Here is a 19,708-nt window from a genome sequence, read left to right as displayed (position 1 = left end):
GTGATCAAAAACTATTTGATCACCGTAAAACTCCCCTACAAATTGATGGTTTTTGAGATAGACAAACTATAAAGACAGGATTTGCATGGGGTTTTAAGGATCAACGAAACCCACAGTAGCGCAGAGGATATCCTATAAAAAGACTAGCACTCCATGAGATGCGCCTGCTCGCAAGCCTAACACCGGGTAAGTGAGCAGCATCTATCCAAGGTTGTGAATTAACAAGGTAATAAAGCAGTAGAATTTGAGATTTTCAAGACAACTGGGAAAATCATGCAGATTGCAAAATCCTTTAAACTGGATTGAATTCAAGTCCATGATTCGTATACTATACACAAATGATTTTAGGCTAGGTTTCTTTACTGAGCGCTAATCTTGACTCTTCTTCCCAAAAAAAAAAAAAAAGCTAAGTTTCAATAAAGAAATTTCATAACTTCTATCCTGAGAACGAAGAGATACAATCAATCTATAAAGTCAATGTTTAACCAAAGTTGCTAAGTGGACATAAATACTGGTATATGGGAGCAGGATTAACTTTGGTGGCTCAACAAGGTCATCCATCTTTATTTGCTACTATCATAAAACATCTTTTGACACCGTCAAGCATTGCAAGATGACGCGAGTGCATCACACTGACTGAATCACAACTTTACGACTAGTCTCTTACAATAAAGGGCAAGTAGGCTTTGAATCTTTATTCAATAGTCAGTCATATCTTTATTCGGTACAGGAGTGTTAACAACTCTACATACATGCATTAGTGGCTTTCATCCCAGCATAGTTTGTCAAAGTGCAAAATAGAATAAGTAACTACATTGCCAGAAACAAGCCTAGTAGTCATTATACCTGATTTTCAAGCATCAAATACTCCGTCAGACTTGTGGCTGAATTCAATCAGCAAAGTACGAATTTCCATTGGACCGAGTTCTACAATCAGCTCTGCAGAATCGATTGGTCCTCCCCTAGTCACTTTGGATGCCTGAGCAGAAGAACCTTGAGACTTCCACACCAGTCTCTTCTTCTCCATTTCTTCACGCTCTTGATTTGCCGAAAGGTTTGTCTCCATTACTTTGCCAATCTGAAACAATTAACAGAAGAAGACAAAATTTCTGATTGCCTATATAGATGGGGAAAAGCCAGACAGCCAACTGTAAGGACATTGCATCTACCTTCTTCAATGGGAAAAGTCTTTTCAATTCGACATTTGCTTTGCTTGAAAGATCCTTGTCTTCTCCAACCTTAATTTCAGTCAGGCAAGGAAATTAGGATGGCAAAAGTACAATGATTCCTATAGACCAAGGAAGCACTGAGCAATACCCAGAGTTTATTTGCAAACACATATCATGAAATAGCACTTTTGTACATAATAATGCCCTTACCTCAACATATGTGCAACATACCAACAAGTAGATAGTACTATTAGATGGTTTAATAATATTATTACCATTCAATGCTCTAAAGATACATATATTTCTCTTGGTACTAGTTTAAAAAAAAAAAAAAAAAAACTATAGATATTATCAACTAAAATATATGAGAAATCTTTTTAAAATCAGATAATTATTATTCGCGGAAAAAATCTATTACACTTAATTATAATTGAATAGTGAGTTAAAAATCTATTCACGGAAAAAATCAGAAACCTAAAATGTCAATTTTATCCTTAGTCAGAGTTTTAAGTTTATATACTTATTTAAATAACTAAATATATTACTAATATAAGTAATTTTAAAACAATTTTTAAGGACTGGTAAAAGTGCAAGGGAAGGTGTCACCCTAAAATGTCAATCATATCCTTAGTCTATGTTACTTCTACCCTTGTTGTACATGGGGTCTCGCTTGTCGGATCATCCGACACTTTGACGCGGCATGACACCCAAATAGATAATGGATAGTTAGATACCTAAGTAACGATAGTGACATGCCTACTGAATAGTTGGCTAAGCTCTTCCTTTCAATACAATACAATTGTCCAATTAACATTCATTTGCAGTCAGCCTACTCAATAGTTGGCTAAACTCTAAAAGCCTTTATTGGAGAAAGTTAGAAAATCATAACCCCTCTGTTCCAAAATAAATGCATCAGTTGATTTTTTACCATTTTAACATGTATCACTTTCACCATAATTTTTTACTCATTTATAAAACCAAATGTTGTATGATTTTTTTAAATTCATCTTTATGTATATTTTCAACATATCAATTTTTCATAATTTTCACTATTAAATACTTAGAGATATCGAAGGTTAAACTTGTGCATTGACAAATGTGGCAGTCAAATTGATGTATTTATTTTGGAATGGATGGAGTATTTTAGAATAAACATCAAGAAAAAAAAAAGCTAATAACATACCTCATATAGATGTGCTAATCGCAGCAGGATTTTTCCATCATCAAGCTCCTGTTCATTTCAAAAGGAATAAAAGAATTGAAATTGCCAAAATAACTAGTAAGCTAGTTCAAGCCTCTGAGGTTATTAATAAGTGTGAAATGTGTGATAGAGAATGGCCAACATTGCAAGACTTATCATGATATGATATGTCTATTACCTGAAGAGTTATCATAGCAACATTTTCAGGTAAACTATAATAAGAATCCATTCCCGAAAATGTGGGTATGTGAGAACTTAACCAGTTATCATCATCCTGCACAGAAGACAATTATAATGATAAGAATTACATATTGTTATTACTCATAGTAGTTACTAAAAGCTCCAATTTCTCTGACCTGCTCACTGAAGGCCAAGAGAAGTGGAGAGTACAGCTTCTGTCCAAACGAACGTCTCCATTTAGCACCCTCTCCTAAACGGTCAATTTTGAAATAAAATTTTCCTTGGGCCTGAAAAATGATGCAGCGCTTATAGTCAATCAATCAATCAAAGCCTTAATCCCATAAGTGAGGTCGGCTACATGAACCAAAAGTGATTATTCCATGTAGTCATCCGAAAAAATCTTCCTCCTCCATCCCTTAAGATCATATACCTCATTCTCATGCAAATCCATATGCTTCATATCCTTCCTAACTCCTTCCTACCAAGTCATTTTCAGTCTCCCTCTACCTCGTTTAATCTCTCCATGATCCCATTGTTCCACTCTTCAATGAACATGTTGAAACTTCAGAAACATGTTGAAACTTCCAACCAAGTCATGCGCTTATAGTAAACATGTTGAACTTAAATGCAAATATTATTTTTATTTTCCTAAACTATGTAAAGGGTTACATTTGAAAGTGAACAGGCAGTTGCAAGTCTATAACTTTAGTTGAAACTTCTTCTGTTAAGCATTGAGGCCAATTGCATTGCCTTACCTTAGGTTCCTCTACTAAAATTCCTGATTCACTGAAACCGAGAGTCATATAGGATATGAAAATTCAGGTATCCATTTACTCCACCTAGGCCTAAAACCCATAAGATCCATTGCTCTATCAAGTAAACCCAACTAAGCCTATTGTAGGCCTTCTTACTATCCAGCTTAAAGATACCACTTTAAAAACTAACAAAGTAACAAGTCATTGGCCACTTTGCCTAAAATATGTCTATACTTAACAAAAGCACTTTGGAGGCTAGACCACCATGATTTTTTATGGAAGAAAACCAGTAACCCCATTTTTTGAAAAACAGAAATATCACTTGGCCATAAATGTATGCAATCTAATAAGAAGAGACTCTTTGGCCTTAAGTCTTTAACCTTTATACACTATAAAAGATCGATTTCATACTCTATCGAAGACCTAATATACATGTTGAAAATAAATGATAACAAACTCTCACATGCACACACATCTTAATACACCTAAATAAAGTCATTCACCACATTCAAGCACCCTGCACTCCTATAACAAGGGTAAAGTAATTCCATCAGTACATGGGGTTACCACATTTCATACAAAAAAGCGCATAATTTGAACTTTAAAAGGCTTCTCTATTTAATAAATACAAAGGCCCTCAAAGAAAGACATGATTTCTTCAATGTTAATTTCCAGATCCCTAAGGCACCCCTGTAGTAAAAAGTTAAAAACCCATGCAAAGCTAGATTTGATTGTATTAGTAATCCAATGAGGAAAAAAAGAGAGGGGGGGAGGGGGCATTATACTTCCTTACTCTACTGGAAAACTTTCAGAATCCAGCAATAACAACTTAAAACCATGGCCCTAATTACATTGATCAGCAGTGAGCTCTCTTCATCAAATTCAGGCGTATAAGATTTTTGTCATATTTGCCTGGAAACTGTGTTGAACATAATGCTCTACGAACGAAATGTATTCTTAAAGGCTAAAACTTGGAAGCAAGAAAAAGTTACAGAAAAGGTGTAAGTTCACGACAATACCTAGGGTATACATTCAATTTTATGGGATGGATTACTCACAATTAAGCCCATGCACTTGTCTTGAGCACAAACTGTTTCATTTAGGGCCTCTGCAACACCTCTACCGTCATCTTTGAGCAAGCGCCTACAAAAGAACAAAAATGTATAATAACATGCATAGTAAAATCGAAAAACTTGGGAACTCTAATCATAAATCAGTAGTTTTATACCTGTGAAGCATAAGCTCTATTTGACCGTCCAATATGCTAGACCCTCCAACAGATCTATCCACCAACACGGAGAACTCATTGATATCATCATGCAAATATATTCCAAGATTAATCTGATAGAAGCATCAGAAGCAATAGTGTGAATTCAAAAATATATGATAGAAGCTAATCATGCAACCAGGCTACATATCATTACACATATTCCATATTGTTACCCACCTTTTTATAAAGTAAATATGATGATATTTAATTTAACCAAGCCTAACATTTTAAGTAGCAAAAGCTTTAGAAAGATACCCTATATGGGGAAACATTATATTGGGTTAAGATTGAGCTTAGAGTAAAGAGATTAAGAGGAAAATGTACAATGTAAGAAATAAGTGGGTGGGTGTGGGTCCTAAGGAAGGACAAAAAAGTAGAGAAAAAAAAGTATATAGGAGTAGAATGTCAACTTTGAGTAGGGAGTAGTTGGGACATCCTGTTTTGGCGTATATTGTTAAGCCTGAACTGGAACAGAGATAGTATTTTTATTTTTTTACAGCAAAATAAAGGATATATCTTTTATCCCCTTTCGTTTGCCCCAATGGTGCAAACAAGAGGACAAAGGGAGTAAAAGTTGCTGTAGTAACAAAAATGAACGCTACAATATGGTTGCAATTACGATAACGGTTGCAAAACCACTTTACAGGCCCTGTGCACAGTTTGTGGCTTTCATGGCCTATAAATAAAGTCATAGATAACCCAAAACCTTCACAATGTGGTCAATAATCAATACCCTGAATAGCCCTCAGGTTCCACATATGCACTACTCCCATTGGTACAACTCTTGTAAATAAAGAAAAGGAATGGGTATTTGATACATAACCAAAACAGAAGGTTGAATCATCACTCTTGTCAGCAGAATGAGAATTAATCAAACACAGATTACAGTGATGTTTAATTAAGAACGTACAGGATAATAGTTTCCAGCAACTGGTTGATTTACTTGCAGATTCCAGTCTGATCTATAATCACGAATCTGTAAAACAATGAAGTGATTACTATACCGCATAAGTATTCTAAGGAAAAATGTTTTTGTACAAAGTGGCTTGTTACTACAGACTGTACAAAAGTAAATTTGTACCCTTTCAATAAAATCACGCCCATTTGAATCAGTGTAGAATGTATTATTTGAATGCATGCCTGTAGACAATTTAGCCACAACTTCTTTTCCAAACCCATCTTCAACAGGTATAGGTCCAACCTGACTCACAGGGAATTGACAAAATAATATGAGCTATATTGATGAAGTGAAACGTAAGAAGCCTTGATCTGTTAGATTTATTCAAACAATGGGTAAGTAGATTGGAGTAGAATTTGTATAAGCTTCTACTAGCCATCCAGAAAATCCAATAATAAAGCAGCTGTTGTTTAAGCTTACCGTGTATTCAACTTCAACATACTCCTTATTCTTGTAAACTCTTGTGATCTAAAGACAAATTTCAGAGAGCAGCTAATTAGCATAGCAGAGGAGGATTTAGAAGGGACGCAGGGGGTGGGGGGTGGGGGGGGAATATCTAATAAAATGTAGCAGCGTATGACATGATTCCACAAGAGCTTCAAGTGACAATAGTTTTGCCATTCAAAGGATTGATCAAGAGAAACAAGTAAAATAGTACCCCCAAAGGAGAAATGACTAACTAACTCTGTGTACAGTTATGTTCCCCTTAACTTATAATGTTAACCAAAATCACATATATAACAAGGAAAAAAATTAAAAAATTAAAAATTAAAAAAAAAAAAAAAAAAAAAAAAAAAACAATGCACCTAAAAATGGGGGTAATGGGCCTTCTGTTATGATTATACCACAATTGCACCAGAAAACTCAGAGGATTTTCCAAAGTTGAAGGCCAGAAGATGAGATTCATTAAAGGTTAATGACATATGGTCAAAAAGTTGGGAATTGGATTTGTCTCAATTCAATCATCAACAAATAAGAACAATAGATGCATAATATGAAAAAATGTGCAAGGAATTGAGAAAGAAGTATAAGCTAGTATTGATAGATCAGTCATCAGTTGTGTAACCTAATCTATAACAAACTACCACAATTCAAGTGGAATATCCTCCAAGATACAGCCAAGCTATTACAATAATTTTCTCAATGCTCTCTCTCAACAAAAGTGACACCATACTGGTGATTTCCCTCTCCCTTCCAATAACCTCATAGCTAATTACCTTACTACCGTTTTTCCTAGGGTGATGTCATTTAGCATGCTATTATTTTTTTTCTTCCTTCTTTCATAAGTGAGTAGCACAGATTGCTGGACTTGATTATTTGCACAAAGACAGATACTTACCACTTATTACGACATGGTGAGCCACATATTCAGATTAGGGGCAGAGGGGAACATAGGGAAAACAGAGAATAGGGTAGAAGTAAGTAAACAGATAAGGAGAAACAAAGAAGAAAAGTTCAAACAAGAGCCAGGACAGAGAGTAGGGGATGGAAATTATTATATAATAATCTCAATGTACAACGCCAATATGAGTGTATAATATAGTCAAGTACAAGAGCAATCTGTATAATATGAAAACATAAACAAAATTGTGCACTTGGAAACGGAAATCAATCACTTTGGGCCTGTGTTAAAATGCAACAGCTTGTATAGTAATGTGCTTACAAAGGACCTTCTTAGCAACTTTAAGTTTGTAGCCTATTTTTGTTTAACATTAAAGCAACTTTGAGCTCAATCTTCTACTGCCAATACTCCAGATGACAATTCATGCAAGGAAAGAAATTTAGATAATCTGTAAATTATACCCCATTAAGTGTCAACAACTGGAAAATTGGTTGATAAGGCCTTCATCAACTAATTGGGATGGTGCAGGGGTATATAACTATATACCAAAGTTGAAATTAGGACTATCCAGGGATAGAGGAAGTATTAAGTTTTTCTCCTTCACTACATTTACTTCTTAATCTTATAAAGGAACTCAATGTATGGTTATAACTTACAAAAAAAAAAAACAACTGAGGGCTGTAGCAACAAGTTTATGCAAACTGAATGATTTCTGATACTGGCAAGTCACAAATGTGGCAGAACAATTTCCTATTCACTTGTGTCACATTTAATTTCTGTCACACTCAAGAGCTGCCAAGGCTCACATTGGTTTCAATAGAGACAGAATATAGAATACTACAATTCAAAGCACCTGAGATATCCATGAATTAATCTGTTGATGAACTTCGTCTATTAAAGGACCACGCATAACAGTTGATCCAATCTGCAAGTTGACAAGCAGAGATTTAGAGTTTTTTTTAATGTGAGTAAATGAAAATCATGCAAGAAGCATTCAGAACCTTTCCCTTAGATTGCATCACATATGTGCCATTTGGACGGAACACATAAGCCCCGGAAGCCTGCAATGGTAAGCATGGATGACATATTACATTTGAACAAGTATAATCCACAAGTTACTCCAATAGTCCAATTACAACTAAATGGGAGAAAGCCGCAGGGCTTACCTGAGTATCTTTGTCAGTTCCGTTGTATCCTGGATAAAAACCATAGGACACTTCCACAGACTTCTTGCCCTAGAAATGAAAGATGAAGGATTTCAGAATTTAACCAGGAAATATAACACATAAGCCAACAGAAAATGGCTAAAAATGGGAGGACATGAAATGAACTTGAATGGTAAGTGTAGATGAAATTCAAATTAGGCATAAAGAGACAAGACAACATAAAGATGTATGAACCATATATAACAAGACTAACAGCAGAGTATAATCTAACCAAAAAAAAAAAGAAAATTACAGTAAAATATTTTTAGTAAAATGAAATTTATTCAGAAGCATATGCATACACAACACATAAGGCACAGCGAAAATACTCAACTTACCAAGCTTTTCTGTTTATTATGATACGTCAATTTTCCATTCTCTTCAGAGAGAGTAAATTTCAAAGTTTCCAAACCAATATCAAATTTCATATCCCCTTGAGAAGTGTAAACATATGATTTTGTCAGCTTAACACCTGCATTCAAGAGTTCACACCATAGGGGGAAAAAAAAAACAATATATATTAGATTACCCGTGCACAATTGTGAAGTTGTGACACACTTGTTCAGAATAAGTATAAAGAAGCTATTCATGCCTTTAACACCAGTAACAGTGTAAGTGCTGAAACCAAGAGGTGGTACAGAAGCTGCAAATGCGAGCCAATACTTAGGTGCATCTCCTACAGTGATCCCCAAGTATGCTGCCACATGGAAGTTACTTATGCCCAATTGCACATCAGAAATGGGAAAAATTTGTGACTCTATCTCTCTTCCTTCAGAATCACGAACTACAACATCTTCATTCTTGACCTACACCAGGTGTTACCTTCTTAAATGAAACAAGTCAACCAAAAAATAAATCCAGACTAGAACAGACAAAACTTTATGTGTTGTAGCAAAAAATGTAACGATAAATCATTTCAATTGTTTGTAAACTCAAAATCAGTTTTAAAATCCAAGTTGCTTCAGCATCCATAAAGCAGATGAATTCCAAGATGTTAAGATTGTTAACAATAAAGGTAAGAACGTAAGATGAGTACCACAAGGTTAAAACCATACAGTCAAGAATTCAAGATTCAAGAGTTGATGCTAAAAAGTCAATTAAGGTGCAACTTACAGGAATACGAATAATATCTTCTCTCTTCCATGAGTACCACAAGGTTAAAACCATACAGTCAAGAATTCAAGATTCAAGAGTTGATGCTAAAAAGTCAATTAAGGTGCAACTTACAGGTATACGAATAATATCTTCTCTCTTCCATCCAAGAGGATTATAGACTACCACAATCTTGCAAATTGACAAAGTGTAAAGATGATATTGATCAGATCAAATGAAACAGTACATTATGATTAAATAAACAGATATTATGCATATGAAATGACGTCTTCTAGTACCAGTTTTTTTCCATGAGAGAGATTAGTTTCTGATGCAGGACAGTAACTTATATTCATCAGGGGACACTGCAAAGAAGTATAAAAGGTCAGCTATATGTACAATAATGTCGCACATAGTTAAGAGTGGGAAGGGATATATATTTAAAAAAAAAAAAAAAATGCGAAGTAATATCTTTTACTGGATTCACTTTCCCAGGCTATGCTTGGTTTTAGACATGATTTTAGAACTTGCAATGTCGGTTTTATCATGTATTTCCTATATATAAATATTCACTTATGTGTAACATATTAAAGAAAGTGGAAGGAATGAGAAAAAATAGCATCTTTTACCGAATTCAGTTTCCTTAGCTATGATATATTTTAGACATGATCTTAAAATTTGCAGTGTTAATTATGAGCATTTCCTAGCTTCTTTCAAATCTAAATTTCCACTCATGTCTCCCTATCTAAGAATGGTGAAAGGAGAAAATTTATTATCTTTTAAATGGTTAACTACCCTAAGCTAGCTATGTTAAAGACATGATCTTAGAAACTGTAGTGTTAGTTTTGAGTTGTGCCCAGCTTCTTCAAATATTACAGGTCCTGCCTTTTTATTTACAAATGATACTGATTCTGTTTATGATGAAAAAGACTCCTTCCCTCCTATGCATTGTGTGCATCTTAAACAAAAACAGAAAGTAGACCCAGAATTCTCCACAGCTTATACTTTTCTATAGACTCAGTTGAACGCTGATGCCTGAGATGTTTTCCCTAATTGACTTATCTGTGCACAGGCTAGGTCCAGACTTAGTAGGATAACTAGTTAATTACACCTTGGTGAAGTAGCCAGCTTGCCACTTCCCCATAGATCATTATGACCAAGATTCAATAGATTACAAGGAATCCACAACTTGTAAAACATTAATTCTGTTTTGAGGCTGTAATAGATATAGGCGACAAAACAATATTTAAATATAGGCAGACAGGAAAGGGTTTCATATGAGTTGCCTGCTGAAACTTAGTCGTTGGGTTCTGACAACCAGTAGCAGGGGAAGATTGAGTCAAGCATCCAATTGATGATGCAACCACTTTCTCAGCCTACAGACAAAGAGAAACACATGCATGAAGCTGGAAGTCCAACAGAACCAAGAACACAGAAAAGTGGTTGCAGGATAATACGCACCTCTTGATAACCAATTGAAAGTCTTTTTGCATAATCATTAGCTACATGCTGCTTTTCAGTACCAGTAACAGCATCATGGTGTTGAGCTATAGCTAAAGCATCTGCTAATGCATCATTATTTGGACCTGATTTACTCCTTCCTATAAAATATTCCAGTTGTCTTGCAGCCTGAAATTAGATTAACTATCGTTTTTTAAGTTAATTTAATTAGGTTAGAAGTCTAAATCTTCAAGCATCAGAAAAGTAAAAGACTGAACTATACCATATAGTAGCCACTCATCTCCCTAACATAACGCTTCAAAGTTGGTCTGCTAGTAAAGTATCCAGTCCAGTATGCATTAATTCTATCTGCATATCTGTGCAGAGAAAAGATAATAATAATTACCACGTGGGAAAACAATACTCTAGACATGATTATAAAAGAATCATGAAATTTTGAGTATTGCCATTTTTGTTGAAGGATTTGATGCGATTACGAAAAGATAGTTGAATAACTAAAATATAGAAGAAAGTAATAGGAACATCCGCCGACAAAAGGATCACCCTACGATGATCATTTCATGGCTATTGAGAAGATTTTCTGAATTCTGATGTTCTACTTACGGGAAGAAGTCAGCAGTTTTTGTTGGCCAGGATTCTTGAGCTGCATATTTTGCATCAGTATACATTGATGCGGTTGAGTAAAGTGCATTGACACGTCCATCCTGGAACCAGTTCATAAAATCAGTGAACCAAGCCATGCTGGTCACTTGCATCATTACTCAAATATGGATCTCTAAATGACAAGAGAGGGATAACAAGCTGGGTATAATAACATCCAAACAATTATTTGTACAGGAGAACAGTAAGGAGAAGAAAAGTTAGCAAGTATAGAATCAATCACTAATGAAATGCATATTATAACCAGTGGTCAGCCACACTAAGAAAGGACTGATATTAAGGATCTGCATAAGCAGTGAATAAAGATTAAAGAATCATCAACATCAATGACCTTACCAAATTAACATAATGAATCAGCTTGTCCATCTGCCGGAACCATGTATGAGCATATTGGTACTTGAAATCTGTTCCCATGGTCCACATAATATGATTTGTTCGAGTAACATTTGCCTGAAATATGGCAGATATTAACACCAACAACAAATCAAACTGGATATCAGATTTTTATGTAAAATACATTATACATCAAAGTATTGATTAGTCTTATTTCTTTATCTATTTCACTTTTCTATGGGGGAGGGGGTGTTGTGTGAACCAACAACCAACAGGACATTTAATGACAAAGGAATCTGCCACTAATAAAACCTGAGATGTCAGGATGCACACAAAAAAACAGCCCAAGAGCCTAACCCTTGCCAAGAATCGATAGGGAAGTTTGATGAAAAAGTAGAAAAACGGTTTTTAAAAACGATACTAGAAGACACACAAGTAGCGCATAACACTATTTATATTAAAATAAAAGGGAATTCTTTTAAAATAACCAAGTTTGAAAAATATGCCTATCAAAATCAGAATGATTTTACAGGGTAGAATAGACATACAATTGCATGTTGAAAATAAACAAAAACCACAATGTATATAGACAATAGAGTCAAAGTAACTTAAATCAGCAAAATTTCTCCTACATGTTTGAAAAATCATCTTGTTAGTGCTAAGTTGATCCGTGCAAATATTTCAGCTATGTTCACCAGAGTTGAAACAGCATGGAACTTGAGCTTATCTGACCTAAACCTAACATCTAAATCGGATTCAAACAAAGAAAAAGCAACTATCCAGGCAAAAAGAGCTATCTTTAAAACATGTATAGAGACAACATATTAAATGTGATCAGATTTTTAAGTGTGATTGAGGAAGCCTGGTGCATGCTAGGAATTAATTCAAAGCAATTAATCAGATAATACAATAGCCCCAATGATAGATTGTATTGATGATCAGAGTAATCTCAATACAGCTCCCTTCTTTCGAGAGGAAGGAATACTCTCCCTATGCTTTTACTTGCAACTTTTCTGGATGCCCTTCTCTCATTACAACTCATCTATTTATTACAAAATTCCCTCATAACAAACTAACAAACTCAGATAACAAGAAATAACAAACTATCTCTAAATTACTTAATTGCCATCCAATTTTTTTGCAAAAATCAACTTTGAATTCTATTTCTACTAAATATTTTGTATCATACACCTTTTCCAGCTATGCAGTAAACTATGAGACAAAACGCCAAGTATTTAGTAGTATAATTTCCAAGAAGAAAATCAGGTTTGATTCCCAATGCACAGTGTGTTTCAGTATGCATTTTTAAGCTTCAATAGCATCAATACTGAAGTAGTAGATGCATCATTCATTTAGACATAGACCAAGATTAAGTAAAGGCATCAACATTTACCTGTGATAATGCAGCAGCAACAAAGGCATTCACTCGATCTTGAACGTTGTAGTCAAACAAGGTAGGGTCATCCTTTACAAGAGGAAAAGGTTCAAATACTTCCACATGAGTTGGCCTTAAATACTTTGAGTTACATAAGAGATAAGAGGTTACCTGGACAACTGGAGAATCATCATTAACTTCAAAATGAAAACCATCTGGAGGTTCATAGTTGCCTTGCCAAAAGGCACCAGTAAAGATCTAAAAGACAGGACAAGATCAGCCGCTCAGCACACACATAAAAGCATATATTGAGTATACTAAAAGAAAAAATAAATTAAAGAAAGAATGATATTTGCCTGAGCAGTCGCCCCAAGACTCTTAGAGCCCTGCCAGACAACTTCAAGGCTCTTCTCAGCCATACGCTTCTCCCTGTCTTGGTAGTCTATTCTTGCAAAAAATAATGAATCAAATCCAACCTGCAGCATTGCAGAAGTGAATAAACATTCAATATTATGTGGTAAATAAAAATTTCTAACTCTAACCTAAAAATTTCACATAAAATTAAGCAGTGCATAATGAAAAGTAGTAAAGCTACAAGAATAACCAGACTTACCTCTGCTCCCAACAAATAAGCTTGTACAGCTGAATGTCCAAAGGGATCAATTTGCCAACCAACTCTCGGTATCACCCCAAATTCATTCTTAAGAAATTGGTGTCCAAGTGTTGTTTGATCAATCATGTCAATGTAGTGTGTCGCTGCCTCATCATGCATGACCATGCCCCCATTTCTGTAGGAAGTTAGGGAAAACCATGAAAAAAATCAACAGCATATATCTAATGGACATGTTATTAGTTCATTAATAAGGTCATCATGTCTGATTCCATTTCAAGTAACTTACAGCTACACTTACGTTTGCTTTAACATAGCTAAGTTTCCTCGACAAATAGTTCCCACAAATAAAACGTTAAAATACGGAGTATATGTCTCTGCTGAAAAGGTTGTTAGGAAATAGACGAGGGTCGATATATTTAGGTAATGTGTTTGATATGCGCTGAACATAGACAACAATATAAAAACAAGTACATTTGAGAAATAAAGTAGAAAATAGATGAGATGAACGCACAAATAAACGTGGTTCAGTCAACATGACCTACGTCCACAAGGTAAGGGATAGGGTAAACAAGAGATATAATTGGGCATATAACCTATCGTTGGAAAGCTCTTGAAACACGCTATCACCTCCAACATAAATCACCTCAAGATCACTTCTAGAATGAGAGATATGTGCATTTGAAGTCGGCCCTTCACCATTTCACTAGATTGCAAGTCACAAATAAGAGACAGTTAATCATCTACTTCAAACCACTAAATTTTATTCACTTGCTAGCTGCAGAGGGTAGGGCTACCAAAGAAGGGACGTTTTCAGATACTCATGACGATTAAAGTGATCTTATTTGTTCTTTTTTCTATTTCGAATGGAGGAACGGTCTGGCGAAGACCCATACATAAGGAATATGCCATGAACTTAATTTGAATTAGATTACGAAACTTAGGCACTAATGTGACTTTTATAAAATAAACCTAAAGTACAAGCTGAGCACTATAGATGTTATTTTCTTGAAAAATTCTTTACAATAATCCAGAATTTCTAAGAAAAACATATAATGAATCAAGTATTACGATTAGCTCAACAATTCTAAGACTCTTAATTAAATTCCTGACAAGACCAACCCCTTTTTCTACAAGTTCACAAAATCGTGTAGGATCACAAAGGTTGTCAAATTTTCATTATAAGTTCAAATGAATCAAATGAAATTTATTCTCTTGGCTACGAAAAATCGATAGACCATTTCTACAAAAAGGCTAATTATTCCAGCGATGTATGCAAGAAATGTACCACAATGCAAGATCTATTCAACAATCATGGCTTCAATTAGGAAACCTTTATTTGATTTGTTTTTCAATATATTAAATTTAGATTTCATTTGTAGATGTCATATGGCTTTTATTGATAAATTGGTTATTTAAAAATAAAAATAAAAAAATTACACTATTGCATTAGAAACTATGTAGATTTTAAATAGCGCTATAATTTATAATTAAGGAGTTTACAATTTGAAAATAAATGTCTAAAATTTTAATAAGCTTTTACCAGCATATTTTAAGAAATATATAATGTATACTTAGATAATTGAATAGAAAATACCAATTCATACATCACACCATTTACATGAGATAAAAACTAATTTCAATAAAGCAACAACAAATTTTAGCAATCAATATTTGGCCATATTATTTTTTTAAAACTTGCAAAATGCCACAATATGGATTGATGTCAAGATCACAGCCTTACAGACATGGCACAAAATTTGTTGTGTGAGATTTGGTAAGCACATAATTATTTTTCAAACAGAAAGTTCAAAGTACAAGGACAGCATAAAAAAAATCATTTAAATAAAATTTATGTTCTTTCAAAAATGAGATGATTGTGTGAGATTTGTTTAAGTTGAACACATCACAAAGCATTGATGAATGAGTTTGAAAAGGGTACAGTTTAATACAGTACTATTCTTAAAATCAGTTTAAAAAAATTAAGAATATGCTGTCTCCATAGTCTTTATCTTCATGCTAAAGGGCGAGGGTATCTCAAAATTCCAATAACAAGAATATAATCTCTCTTATTCTCTTAAGAATATACTGGATTCAGTGATTCATTTTACTCCCATAGCGTGATTTGGAAATGATTTATCCTCAACACAACAAATCCTCAAACTAATTAAAAGCTAAACTCTAAGCATAATCAAGCATTTGTGCATCTAAGTTGCAAAATTCATCAAATGCTAAAAGTATAGTATAATTACATGAATTCTAATTGACCAGATTTGACCAAACCCTTGACAATGTCTTGCATTCCCTCGCTCTGCTCTCTCCACCACCGCTCGAAAAACGCCTAAATTACAACAACACAAATCACTTCCATGATCAAAACAACACACATTTCTCATAAATCTTTTCAACAGAACAAAAATTTCGAAAACTCGCCTGCTCAACATATATGAACTTCCTATTCTTATCAGCCAATAACGCCGGAATCAACGAGTCCAGAATATTCTGGACACATGCTCCCTGCACATTGTACCAAATTTCTCACAATAATCATTCATAATAATCAATAATTAATCCACACATAATTTCTCACAAAATTCAATAATCAACATATCATCAATCAAATAAATTAAACCTGAATAGAATTATTCGAGCCAACGTAGTATTGGTCAACAGTTTTCAACCAACCAGCATCGTCATGAGTGTGAGCAACTAAATGAACATTGAGTTTTTCCGGCACTATTTTCGCCGTCGTATTATACACCATGAACTTCGATTCTGCTACGATACTTGATAAAACTAGCACGACGGCCATCAACATGGCTGCCGCCATTAATGGAGGTTTTGAGAACTCCGCCATTGTTGAAACCTCCGGTAAGAAGAAGGTGAATGATTGTTATCTGAAAAATAGGATTTTGAAAAGGATGATTATTAAGGTTGTACACTTGTACGCGACGTTTTGGGAAGTGGAAGAGTGAAGTGACGTCGTTTTCATGAGAATGGTAGGAAGAAGGACCACGTGGGGACGACATGCTAAGCGTGCAGATTTATTTTTCTACAAAGTGGACAGTGTTGAAATTGACATGTCAGGATTTTTTTAATTGTCTTTAAGGTTTTTTGGTGTTATGACTAATTTATTGAAGGATAAGGTTTAATCGAGTATCATTTCAACAAAAAAAAAATTAAAAAAAAAAAAACATTCAAATAACGTATAACTTGATAAAGATAATAATGTAATTATCCATCTATTATTGTATTTGCACAGTCATACTTGTATTAAAAAATATTGTAGGATGTCATTAATTATCTAATGTTTCATGCTCCTATAATCTTATTAAGGAGGGTCCAATCTTTAGTGTGTTCAATTAATCAATTATTGCTTAGTACGTATTTGTTGACAAAGTTACATTAAAAAATTTAGAATTATGCTTTCTTTGTTTTCATAAAATTTCAATAATTTAGACATCACAAATTATTAGGTGCGGCAATCCGCACCTAATGTTTCTTGCGGCGAGATACCATATCATCGATGATATGGCAGCTAAAGCATCAACCAACAATGACTACGATGACGATGATGACGACGTTGACAATGACGAAGATGAAGCTCAAAACCCCTCAAAAAATTTGAGAATTGAATCGAAATAGGAGCGTTGAACAATTAAAGAGTATGTGATTTGGGGTTGATTTCTGCGATATGCGGCTGCGTGAGGGCCAAATTGGTGTTGGAGTAGGTGGCTGCTGCGAGGTGGCTACAGGTGGAGAAGTTGGTGATGTGGTGAGATTGGTGGTGGTGGTTGCTGGTGAGAGTTCGGATTGAGCTCGCAGGTGGGTGGTGCGAATGGTGCAATTGATAAGGTTGTGTGGGCAGCAGCGGTTGTGACGATGGTTATGGTGGTCGAATTGGGAGATGCATATTATGTTACTTTTTGAATTTGTGTTACTTTTTTTTTATATATTCTTGTATAATATATCTGATTTTTTGTTGGATGAAATGGTTAATTATGTGGATCAACCAATAAAATACAAATATCAGTCAATAAAAGGAACATATCAGTCAATTGATGTCTGATATCAGTCAATTCAACTTTAGGAACTTATCAGACATTAATAAAAAAGTATCAGTTAATAAAAGGAAACTATCAGCCAACAAATGAAATATATCAGTCATCAAAAGGAACATTTTAGCCAACAAAAGATACATATCAGCCAATAGAAGGAACATATCAGCCAACAAATAAAGCATATCAGCCATTAAAAGGATGAAATCAGCAAACAAAATAAACATATCAGCCAACAAAATGAAACATATAAGGCAACAAAATATACATATCAGCCAACAAAATAAAAATGTCAGCCAACTAAAGAAACATACCAGTCAACTGATGTCTGATAGCAGCCAACAAAGGAACATATCAAACATTAAAAAAACATATCAGCCAACAAAATGAATATATCATCCAACACAAAAAACATATCAGCCAACAAATGAAACATATATATCAGCCAACAAATAAAACATATTAGCCAAGCCTGTCGCACGTAATTATGCGTACGACAATCCGCACCAGGGTTCAAAAATGCAGCCGCACCATCACGTATCAGGCGAGTTGTAGCGGTTTTCAATTTACCGAACCAAGATTTAGCGGTTTGATGCGGGTTATTAAAATCGCTTGAATTTGCAAAATTTTCTTTGACTCCTTTGAAAACCAGAGAGTGACAAGAAAAGAGGGGGAAGAGAGAGAAAGAGGCAAGAAGAGGAACTGAGTGCTATTTGAGTGGGGCTGACAGAAAGGTGGAGGGTAGGGAAATGGGTATAGGACAGGTGTCATTTTCAATACCACTTATTTTGCTTTTGACCTTTTGACTACTAACTTTAACCAAAATTGTCTTTACTCTTTTATGTGTTACCGTTGTTACCCAATATTTATAGTAGTAAACAATTAATTTTAGAGGAATTGTGCCAATAATTGATAATAATTAAAATAATACTAGAATAATTATAATAAAAAAAATATAATTTTTATTAGAAGAGAGTGATATTAAATTTAATTTTTAAAATTTATTATGAGTAATAATATTAATAAACATATAAAATTATAAAACTAAAATTCAGTGACCACATCCGCGATATCGCATCAATTTCGTTCCACGATATATATGTTACCATTATCGCAATCGCGACAGAAACCGTGCCCAAAACCGTGTTTTCGAACCATGTTCTACACACAATACCTTCTCTTTAGGCATTATGTTTTCTTAATCCAATCAACAAACTCAAAATAACTAACTTCCTTAATATTAGGATGTAGGTAGGGACACCTCATAGTAATCGGTACACCCTTTCTCATATGTGATTTTCCTATTCTTTATCGCAAATTGCCCACCATAATACAACCTAATGTTTATCGACTCCATCAATATAATCCAAGTGTAGTCAATATAATCTCTACCATTAAACCTGAGGAATGAAATTAAAACAAAACAAAGAGTAGCTTAATTTAGGTCAATTTACCATACTTTGAATTATTTTTTTACAGATTTAAAAATTAGGGTTTCACCGCAACTACATTAACACTACATAAAACAATTGACTATTAGCTTCAATTAATTATCCTAATCTACATTATTTAATCATCATCAAAAGCATAATCAAAATAATTATTTTATTAATACTTTACATGCACTAACCCAAAAGAACTAATTTTATTTCCCAACTGTAAGCAAAATTTCATCCAAAAGCATTTAAGAAGTACCTGGTCCCCTCTTCTTCCTTCTTCTCGATGAACCACATTTCTTCTATTTAGCCATGGAAGAATGATGCAATAAAAAAAAAGGAAAATTTGTCAAGAATAAGCCAACCTTTAGCCGGTCTTCTCAAAATAAGTCAAGCTTTCGATTAACTCAAAATAAGTCGACTTTTATGGGATATCTTCTAAAAATGAGTCATAACCTGTTGAGTTAAGAGGTAACCTGTTATTTAGGTAAATAATGCCACGTGTCATAATGTGGTTGGTCCTTTTTCAAATTTTTATTTTTAAATTATCATTATTTTAATTAATCATAAATTTTTTTTTTCAATTTAACAAAAAAAAAGGAA

The 19,708-nt window shown here is 34.2% G+C and overlaps 1 protein-coding gene across 1 annotated transcript; it reads right to left on the bottom strand.

Moving 5' to 3' along the window:
• Window positions 1–604: 604 nt before the first annotated feature.
• On the bottom strand, window positions 605–16,543 carry LOC110727208 (probable alpha-mannosidase At5g13980). The gene is made up of 29 exons (XM_021906772.1): window positions 16,244–16,543; window positions 16,045–16,128; window positions 15,864–15,952; window positions 13,615–13,789; window positions 13,358–13,477; window positions 13,173–13,259; window positions 13,020–13,091; window positions 11,630–11,743; window positions 11,237–11,337; window positions 10,896–10,989; window positions 10,634–10,801; window positions 10,459–10,548; window positions 9,472–9,537; window positions 9,308–9,364; window positions 8,673–8,886; window positions 8,419–8,552; window positions 8,042–8,110; window positions 7,877–7,936; window positions 7,729–7,800; window positions 5,954–6,001; window positions 5,657–5,776; window positions 5,486–5,551; window positions 4,534–4,646; window positions 4,364–4,448; window positions 2,727–2,837; window positions 2,549–2,644; window positions 2,353–2,400; window positions 1,170–1,238; window positions 605–1,078 (listed from the first exon to the last, which is right to left on the bottom strand). Exons 1-29 carry the CDS (start codon window positions 16,466–16,468, stop codon window positions 854–856), a joined length of 3,072 nt encoding a protein of 1,023 aa, XP_021762464.1. The 5' UTR covers window positions 16,469–16,543; the 3' UTR covers window positions 605–853.
• Between the last annotated feature and the right edge of the window lie 3,165 nt (window positions 16,544–19,708).

This window comes from Chenopodium quinoa, unplaced genomic scaffold, assembly GCF_001683475.1.
Source record: "Chenopodium quinoa cultivar QQ74 unplaced genomic scaffold, ASM168347v1, whole genome shotgun sequence".
Lineage (NCBI taxonomy): Eukaryota > Viridiplantae > Streptophyta > Magnoliopsida > Caryophyllales > Amaranthaceae > Chenopodium > Chenopodium quinoa.
Note: the sequence above shows the minus strand (reverse complement) of the source record. Positions and strands in the feature narration are given on the sequence as shown.